Raw genomic sequence first — 10,054 nt, 5'->3', positions numbered from 1 at the left:
TCAGCTCAGAAACATTGAGTGTGAACAGGACATTATCCTCAAGCTTTGCAAACTGTCAGCTGCATTAAAATAAACATTTACCTTAATAGAACAAGAGTCAGATCAATGTAACGCACAAAAACACGCCGCTAAGCATTCTGGGAAATAGTGCTAAGTGTTAACCTAAAAATTCTAGTTTATTCAACTCTTGGAAGTTTGACAAAATGAATAAAAACTTAACAACTTACTACTTTTACTAACTCAAACATTTAGGTTGTTGTCAAATGTTTTGCAGTGTAATTATGTCCTGAACTGGTAAATTGCTCCAATTTCTCCAGTGTAGGTAAATGTGTGAAACATTAAATCAGTTTTCTGAAATAGACTGAATGCGTCTCTTCCCATTGATCTTAATTAAAATATACAATTCTCATCATTAAAACGTTTTCCACAGTTTACATCAGGACGTCCCTCCAGAGGACATGTCCAATCATTTTATCTGTCTTATCTGTAGTGGAACAAGGACTTGTCACACTGACATGTTCATTTACACAGATGTTTACGTTTTAGAGAAGAATCACGGATTTTGAGAAAGAAACTGGCTTTTACAGGAAATCTGTGTGTTGCTGTTTCTACAAATTGTTTCTTTAGGATGATTCCAGTAAAACTGTAAAAAAAATCTTCTTAAAACATTTATCTGATGTGGTAAATACTACCAACCAGGTGAACCTTGTACATCCTTGAGGACTTGAACTGATGTATTGACACAGAACCTTGAAGGAAATTGGAGTATTTTATAGCCTTTACCCAGCCATGTATTTATAAACTTTGATTTTATGTAAAGAATCGCTCCTTACTACCATAAAGTGCTCCTGTTGTTGAACCGCTGTGCAGGTTGTTCGGCTGCATCTGTACTTTATTTTCCTCTAATAACTCACAGCTTCAGGGAACGAGAGTGCTGCACAATTATTATGTTCCTGCTTCATATTTTTCTGGCCATGCATAAGGAGTATTTCATAAAGCTCTTTAGCAGGAGTGGGCATCGGGGGTTCTGTGCTCTGAATGAATCACAGAATGCTTCCAGTGTTAACATTATCAACCATTTCAAAGGTTCAGTGAAGTTTATGTTCAGAGGCCAAAACAATTCACCCAGGGAATCATCCTGACTTCACTTCCTGCCCCTCTGTCAGACACGTGTCTCCACCATCCTGCATGTGTTTTCTGGAAGCTTCCATATGAACGAGAGTTGAATGAATGTTGATATTTAAAAAAAGCAAACTAATTTTTTTTGTAATTTATTAGGTGTGAAATTGATTGTGCTTTGGTGACCAGCAGAGCAGTGGATAAACTGGAGTTATAGTCAGATGTTATTAAAGTGGCATTTTACTCTAATTTTTCCATTAGGATAATGGAGCGCAGCTCTTTCTGAACATGGATATGAGCAGAGCTGCAGCAGCTGAGACAGAGAGAAGAACAAAGAGCATCTTCACTTCTTAACTCCAGTGTTTTTCTTGATTTTTCTGGTATGGAGGTTTGTATACGGCATTCGGCATACTGTAAAATGTCTACAGAAGTCCTTCAATAAATGTACATATAATGACCTGTAAGACGTTACTTAAAACTAAAATATGAATAACTGTTGCAGATGAAACATCCTTTCAGTCTTTAGCTGTTGTTTTTTGCCTTGCAGGATCTTGCAGGTCAAAGATCCAGGAGGGAAACCAAGACATCCGTCTTTTTATTTCCTCATGGGGATCCAAAGATTAGCCAGTTCTGGTTCTGATCCAGTCAGTCCTTCTTGTGCAACAGGCCTTTTAAAGCTTTGAGGGATTCTGAGCAGAAAAATGGGATTTCTGAGATAAAAAAATGAAAATAAAAATAACCCAGATAAACTTAACTTACCTTAACTAAGCCAGGATTTAGGAGATCTAATAAGAAAATGTGTTTTAAAATAAGTATTTTTATACATTATTATATATTGTAGCTATTGAATTGCATCTGGCCCTTTTTATGTATTTCTGCCCTAACAATCAAACTGTAAAATTCACCCTATTAAATCCAGAACTGTATAAAATCAAATGTGAAATAACATTTTTGCTATCTTAACTCACTTAAGAATTGAAATATTTCAGAAAAAGCAAAGTTGTTTATGAAGAGAGCATTTTTCTGTGTTTATTCGGTGAGAAAAAGGCCAGAAAAGTTGCGGTTGATGAGCTTTTCCATTCCTGCCGTCTCGGCCTCCTCCCCAGCTCCCAGCTCGGCTGATCGGGTTTCTGCTCATCTGCATGAGCCTCTCCAAAGGCCTCTGGTGTCCACAGCCTGCTTGCTAATGAGAGGCAGAGACTGACGATCCGGTTACACACCCTGATCAAGCTTTTACTACAGCCTCACTCCAGCCATCGATTCTCAGTTTGGCCCAACAATCTGCACATATAACCACGGTTTCGTTCACATTACAAACCAAAACTGGAACGACTCTCGTAGTGATGCTCTGCCTTCAACAAACACCTCCAGCTAAGTTTAACATTTGATGCCACCATAGACTGTTAGCTGAACAGACTGGGCCAGCCACACATGGAAAATAGTGTGTGAGGGTTGGGGGGTGTAAATAAATATGAGAAGAGAAGTGATGAAGAATTTGAGACGGCTGCACCCGACGCAGTTTTTCTTTCTTTGTGGTGTATTGATCAGGGAGGGGAGGACCGCGTCTGCTGAGAGTCCGGGGTGTTCAGATTCAAAGATAAAGACATTAAAACATGTTTGGCAAACAGAATCTTGTTCTATCTGAAGATACAAATCTGACAAAACATCAACACTGATGCTAAAAATTAACTTTTCATTTAACTTTTATTTTGCTTAAGTTGTGAACTGAAATGCTGGAAAAATCACTTGTTGAAACTCAAATAGCCAGTAAATGCCTGTCATATTGAAAAATGTCCTAAATTTGGTTGTAGTGCAACATGAAGTCCTTAAATAATACCAGTGAATTTTATAAAAACTGAAACTGGTGCTTTCTTTGCTCCAAACCTTAACAGGGTTGCAATAAGATTAAAGATGCATAAAACCAGTTAAATTGCACAAAGTGAATCATTTCAGTTGTAGTTGTCTTTTAAAGATGAGTATTACTAGAAATAAACTTTTTTGAGTTTTCCCATCACGTTGTAATGTCACAAAAACATACCTGGGGAGTTAAAGGTGCTCGATTTCAACATTTACTTTTAATCTGTCAACCATATTGAGTATGATATTAGCTATCTTTATGCATATCTAGGTCTTATTCTCTTATTCATCTGTTGGTACTTTTCCTCATGTCTGTTAGTTTTTGTGATCGGTATCATCTTTATAAATGTTGCATTGTTGATAGATTAAAAATATATATATTTAAACACATTAAGGAATTAACCTTTCTTAGGCGTTTTTCTTCATTTGCTTAGTTTCATGCTACCTGCTCTGTTATATCATGTCATTAGAGTCTTATTACGAATGAAAAGTGATCATATCTGCTTGTAATTCAGAGCTGACTTTAATTTTGGACTTTCTGAGTAATGGAAAATTATTTTTGGCTAATGAAGAAAATCTCAAAACTGAGAGTGTACAAAAACTCCCTCCTTTCAACAATAGGTAATTTTCACCACTAAGTAGGACAATAGAAACCATAATGACTGGAAATGGTAATTCAAATGATTTGCAACAATAAATCAGAAAAGTTTGTGCTTTCAAACAATATCTAATTTGTTAGGTTTGTTTTTCCTGCCCATTAAGGGCCTGGAATTTCTTTTTAGCCAATATTTAATTGATTCAATCAGTTTACAATCTAAAAATAACAACTAATTAGAGCAGAGAGGATAAAAACCCTTGTAGTTCCTAAAAAATGAGCGGATTATTCGGCCTTTTCAGAAAGGTTTTACAAAGGAGCACAGAGGACAAACTATCATCTTCATGATATACAGTAAGTGCCCATTATGCAGCAGGGCCACATGCCTCTTATGTACCACAAAAAAATAAGATAAAAAAAAAAAGAATTCAAGACCAACTGAAACGGGGTAATTTAGTTGAAATTATGAGTTCATAGAAATGGCTCACTCAACCTTGCAGCGGCTCGACCAAGGCTTCCACTTTCCGAAACAGAAAAATAAAAAAGGACATCCTTTAAAACTAAATGAGGGAAGCAGATTATTGGTATACATGCAGCACTCTAAACTTTAATGTAGCTGCACAAAACTTTTTAAAAATCAAACATTAAGGCCAATAAAAATGCTTAAAACACTGCAGAAATCTTGAAGGAACAAAAGCAGAACCACAGCTGCTTGGGTTGAGCAACACAAGTTTCAATGATGTTCTTTTGTTTTACTCTCAGATTCTGTTAAAGTTGATGCTGGAAACCTAAAAAACTAAATAGATGAACAAATTTGGGAGGAGAAATTAGTGAAACCACCTTTACAGATACACAAGAAACGACAAGGTTGGAGATAAACAGCTCCAGAAAAAGAGATGTTTTAGTATAACATTAAAAGTATGTTTTGTTTTTGAAAAAGTAAATTATGTCCAATCACAAACTTCTTAATTGAACAAAAATAATGTGTAATTCTGGGCTTAATTGTGAAACATATCCACACATATTCATATGAAAGTTGGAAAAATGAATAACTGAGTCTAATGTGGAGCAGTTTAATTTTTTTTAAAAATCCCATAATATTTTATACGCAGTATCTTCACTACATTGTATGGTATATTGTTTCACATCATTGGATTCGGGTGATCCAACCACAACATGGCTGAAGGTCCAGCTGCTTGGCATGTAAGCTGCTTTCTTAGAAGACTAACATTAAGATACCTTTATAATAAAATGGGAAATTTCCTCACAATAAATATATAACAGTGAACTATTATTTATGTTGTAGAGAAGTAAAAATAAATTGGCACTAAGCAGGAGATTGGTTGTTGCTTAACTGTATTGACTCATATGGAAAGTTTGGTGGAGGGAGGATCACAGTGTTGGGCTTAATTCAGGACTTTGACTCTACTCCTTATTTCACATGAAAGGAACTCCTGATGCTGCAGCACACCAAGAGAGTTTGGACATGTTTCGCTCACAGCTTTGCTTAGTCTGAAGATGTTGCATCTCTTTCTAGCCCAGCTGCACAAAGCAAACCCCAAAAAGATGAATCAGCTTGATGTTGAGGAGCTGAAATGTCTGCAAGGATTCCCGACATTAACCAGAAACAACTGCTTCAGGATGAATCACAGGAAAACATGTCTGTCTAATGCACCTAAAAATTGGCAAGACTGAAACAACTCCTGCACATATTATGTCTTAAGCTTCCTGTATATTTAGTATTTATCAGTCATTGAAAGTAATTGCTTTTTGTAATCTATTTATCTTGTGCTATTTTTTCTTTATGTCAGTTTAACTGTTTTATGTTTCTTGTGGTTTTCTGCATATAAGATTTATTTTATCTACACACAGAGTTAAAATACAATTTTAACTAAATTAATTACCATTAAAACAAGAGAAGTGATGAAAAGCTGAAATATGATTCAAGATATTAAAAAAAATAATGTAAGTAGATTAATTTCTGTCAGTTGTGAAACAAAACAAATTTATAGTTCTGCTTATAAAAGCAATTGCTTAATGAATATTTGGCAATAAATCAATTTTCTCAGAACATTTTTGCTCTTTTAATTAAAGGGAAATCATCATTCATGGAACATTTATTACTTTTGTCATAGTTATTGTTAAATCTATCTTTTACACATTGTTGCACATTATTCCATTGCTGTTCTGTTAGTGCGTCAATGCACAGCTAACAAACTGCAGGCAGAAGCAAAACATGGTACATACACAAAAAAAAAAACCTGAGCGATGTGCATTTACCAATTCGTGTCTAAAAGCCTTTCCTTGTACTTGATCCAAAAGAGCTTTTACTCACCCGTTTGTTCTCTTCTTGGACTCCCTCCACCTCTGTCCCCCCGCCGCTCTTCCCTTCATCCTTCATTCCCTTCAATGCTGGGTTTAAATATGAAACTGATTGATTATTGTTTAAGGATCTGACAGGAGTGCAGCCTCTCATAGTCTTCCTGTCCGCATGAGCACAGCCTCTTAATGTGGCCCCTCTCTGCAGATCCTAATGTTATACATGTTGATTTAAAAGAAAACAGGGGGAAAGCACTTAAGAATAGTATCCTTTAGTTTAGTTTATTGATTTATTTCCAACATGAGTTCATACAGAAGTAGGATGGATACAAAGAGGGTTTTAATAAGTAGACTGGACTGGCAGTGGAAGAAATAAATAAAACATATTTAGATCCATTCTGGCTGGAGCTGATGCCCCAAAACAGAAGTCATATACATTTCAATTATTTACATTCACGCAAAATGTTTTTTCCTGAATTAAATCTTTTTCAAGTAAATTATTATTTTGAAAAACAGCAACAATAATGAATTTTGGGAAGTGTAAATGATTTAGAAATCAGTCCTGCAACAACAACAAAAGGGACATTAGAAATAAGAACAATGCAAACCAAACATAAAATAATTAATACAAGATTTTTTAAAAGCTACCGAAGATCAAAATAAATTTTACTCCAACATGCTTGATATAAATATTTCACAATCATCCAATCAAATACAAGTTTATGCAAATTTACTTTCCTAATTTCTAACTTTTTTGTCCCTCAGTGGTTATGCTGTTTTCAAATCAAAATTAAATACAATCCAGATTTCTCTTTCAGTCTCCAGCCCAATGCTTCATAGATCCAGTTTAAAAACTTTACTTTAAATTTAAAACCAATATTTTTACGCTGCTCACAGTAACGTATTTGCAGAAAATGTAAAAATGACACAACTTCTGTCTCATTGTCTGGTAGTAATTATAAGAAATCAATCAGGATTATCAAAGTTTTTACTAGTTTATAAATTCCAGAATAATTAGAAAGAAAACTTAAAATGTGGAAATTTAAGTACTCCTCCTCTGAATTTGAGTCAAACTGTTAGTTTCGAGAGACCGAAGACATGATCAGCTTCGTCTGCTTATCTTTGCCTTTTTATGTTGGTTTCTCTGCCTGTTCATCGTCGTGTTTTAGGTGATTGTGTTCATGCTGTTTCACTGAGTCCTTAAATGGCCCCTCGGGGAAAAATACGTTCTACTGAATGCAATTAAAATACCGACTTTGTTGGCTTTAATATACTTTGTAGTTAATTTGATGCTATTCTTTGTATCGTTTCCACTCGAACTTTAAATTCCTGACTCGTCTGTGGAGATGAAACTCATCTACTTCACATTTGGGATAATGTTCTCAGCTTGGAAACTTCCTCTAGTTTCTTCCAAACGTAGCTGTCTGTGGACATTACAGACAAACACTTCAATTTTTAGCTTAATCAGACCACAGGATGTGCTTCCAGAAATGAAGGTATTTGTCTCCAAGTGCATTTGCAAACTGTTTCTGTTCTTTTTCATGCTGCTTTTGGAGTAATGGCCTCTTCCTCTGAGTGGCCTTTCAGCCCATGTTTTGTTTCACTGTGTGTGTAACGGTTCTCGGTTACCAGCTTCAGCAGATTAAAAGCAAATCACACAAAAAACATCCAAATGTTATCAAAAATGTCTAGAAACACTTTGGAATCTAAGTATTAACAAGTAATGGTTTGAGTTTGTTGACGTTTGAGGAAGAGTACATCTATAGGAGACATTAAGATGATGAAGTCGACACAGCAGGATGTCTGTTCCCTCTGGGTGGATTAACAACCAGTGTATTTATCTTTGACCTGAAGGGGGGCGGAAGCTGATTTGACAGCCAAGTGTTGCATTTAACCCCTGCTGGGTCCATCAGTCAACACAGATCATAAAAACAGTAATCCAGTTAAAAACCCAGAGACATACGAGACCATGCTCATCTGTCAAATGTCCACAGATTTCAAATGAAGACAGGATGAATGTTTCGGCTTGAGGGAAATTAGATTGTTGTTAAATTAATGGTATGGATTATGTTATGGATTGTGGCTTAATGAAAATCACAAACCAAATACTGGATGCAAGAAGTTAAGAGCTTTCTTCACCACATGTGCTGCAACATGTTCCTTTATGTCTGTGGACAAGGAAACAAAGACTTTGTGTGGGCAGTAAACATAATTTCTCTGATTGGTTATTGTTTTATCAAGACTTACTCTGTCTCCCACCTGAATGGAGTGCGACTAAATTTATCCCCCTCTCATTTTACTGAATCTGTTTCTGGAAGGCTGGAGGTGAAAAAGGTTCAAACTCAGGATAATGACAGCGACAGGAGATGGAAAAGAAGTACTTACAGATAAATTATCTTGCCATCAGCTTTACAATTTAGGCTTTTTGCATTCTTCAGTAGTTTTGTTAGTGTTCATTATTGTTTGGTAATTTGTCTTTTGAGACACTTTTGTTCTTTTATAAGGGAGACATTAGACGTAAATTCACCAGGGTTTTTTTTATGCTGTTTAATCTCCTGATAATTAAGAAAACTTTTAGTCAGACAAACAAAACAGCAGTTCCTCAGGAATGTTTCTAAAGTTATCACAACTATTTTTAAAATTATTTTTTAAGTCATCCCACTAGCAGCTGTCACTCCTACTGAAGCATTGATATATAGTAATATGAAAAAGTATTTACTCTCAAACTATTTACACCCCAAAGTTTTCTTCAGTTTTTGCTATTTTCTTTTTCAACAGAAAGGTTTTAAATCAAACAGATTTTTTCTTCCTGAAAAATAATTTTAAAAATAGTTTTCAATTATGATTTTCTTTAGAAAGGAAAAAAAGTTTAAATGACTTCCCTCCCATTTAGGCCTGATGCCAGCATCTCTTCTGAATCGACAACCTAAAATAGCGATAATACATGAGACAAAACTTTGAATGTGATCTGCTGGGCTCTTTCTCGTGTCAAACACAAAGTAACTCTTTCAAACTGACTTTAATCAGAGCTGATGTCCATCGACAGACTTCCAGTTTAAGCTGATCTCTGTGGAGCTGCTGCTGTCCATGGTGCTGGACGCTCAACGTAACCCTGTTATGATCGAACACATAATTATTCAAAGATGCTGCAGTGGAATACTACAACAGCTAACATTTTTTGTTTGTTTGAAGATCTTTCTGCGTTACTGAACAAAGAACCTGGGCTGAAATAAATATTTTAATAAACCATCCATATGGCTACAAAGTTTCATTGTGATTGATTGCTTAGATGTAAAGATCTTCGCTGTTTTCGCCAACTCTCATGTTGCTCCACCGCTCTCTGCTGACTACTGATTGCTGCCACCGCCTACATCAGCTCCTTGTCTGTAGTCAAGCCCTGCCACAGCCTTTCAGCATTCATGTCTGACATCCTGACGGTGTACCTGACCTGTTTTCACCTTTGCATGCTCCCTGACTGCTTTAAGTTTATTTGACAGGGACAGAAACACATCGACAGACAAACTGAACAATACAGCATTAGCAAAAGCTAATTAGCAGCACTTGTTCCTAGATGAGCTTTTGAAAGAGGACATCCAAAAACTAGTAGAAAGTGAAATAATAATTTAAAGTAATGCGACATATGTACACAATCATGCATATAAAACAATGACACAAAAACATTAAGATGGATTTGACTGCCTTTTCTGTCATATTCCTGGAATCACTGTCTCGGATTTTGGATTTGCTCTGCGTCATTCCACTGAACTCTGGATGATAACCTGGTTTCCTCTTGGTGAAACCAGATCGTTGTGGCGGTGAACCAGCTACCAACGTTTTCATGACATCATCCTCAGTCTGCAGCGTACAGATATGTGTAGTGATGATTTTAATGAAGACACTTGACAAAATGTAAGATCTGTTCCTGATTTTCACAACTGTTGACTATAACATGGTTTTATGATGTAAAGCACATTGTTTGGGAAATGTGCTATGAAAATGAACTTGATCGATTGATTGTCCTGTTCTCTTGAAACAATCCCCAGAAAACAGACACTTTTCTCTCTCTGTTTAAACTCCAAGAAATCCAGTCACTGAATGTCTGATTCTCTGAAGAAACCACTTCTGCCAGGAAAACCACCACTTCCTGCCACATTCCTGCCTGAC

The 10,054-nt window shown here is 35.9% G+C and overlaps 1 protein-coding gene across 1 annotated transcript in view; it reads left to right on the top strand.

Moving 5' to 3' along the window:
- The first annotated feature begins 5,019 nt into the window (after positions 1-5,019).
- Positions 5,020-10,054, top strand: part of ntrk1 (neurotrophic tyrosine kinase, receptor, type 1) — a 49,214-nt gene continuing 44,179 nt past the window's right edge. Inside the window, exon 1 of the mRNA XM_015043876.1 lies at positions 5,020-5,256. Within this exon, the coding sequence (XP_014899362.1) occupies positions 5,241-5,256 (16 nt within the window). The 5' untranslated portion in view covers positions 5,020-5,240. The remainder of the gene's footprint in view (positions 5,257-10,054) is intronic.

Source organism: Poecilia latipinna, unplaced genomic scaffold, assembly GCF_001443285.1.
Source record: "Poecilia latipinna isolate Pla-1442-1.1 unplaced genomic scaffold, P_latipinna-1.0 Scaffold654, whole genome shotgun sequence".
Classification (NCBI taxonomy): domain Eukaryota; kingdom Metazoa; phylum Chordata; class Actinopteri; order Cyprinodontiformes; family Poeciliidae; genus Poecilia; species Poecilia latipinna.
Note: the sequence above shows the minus strand (reverse complement) of the source record. Positions and strands in the feature narration are given on the sequence as shown.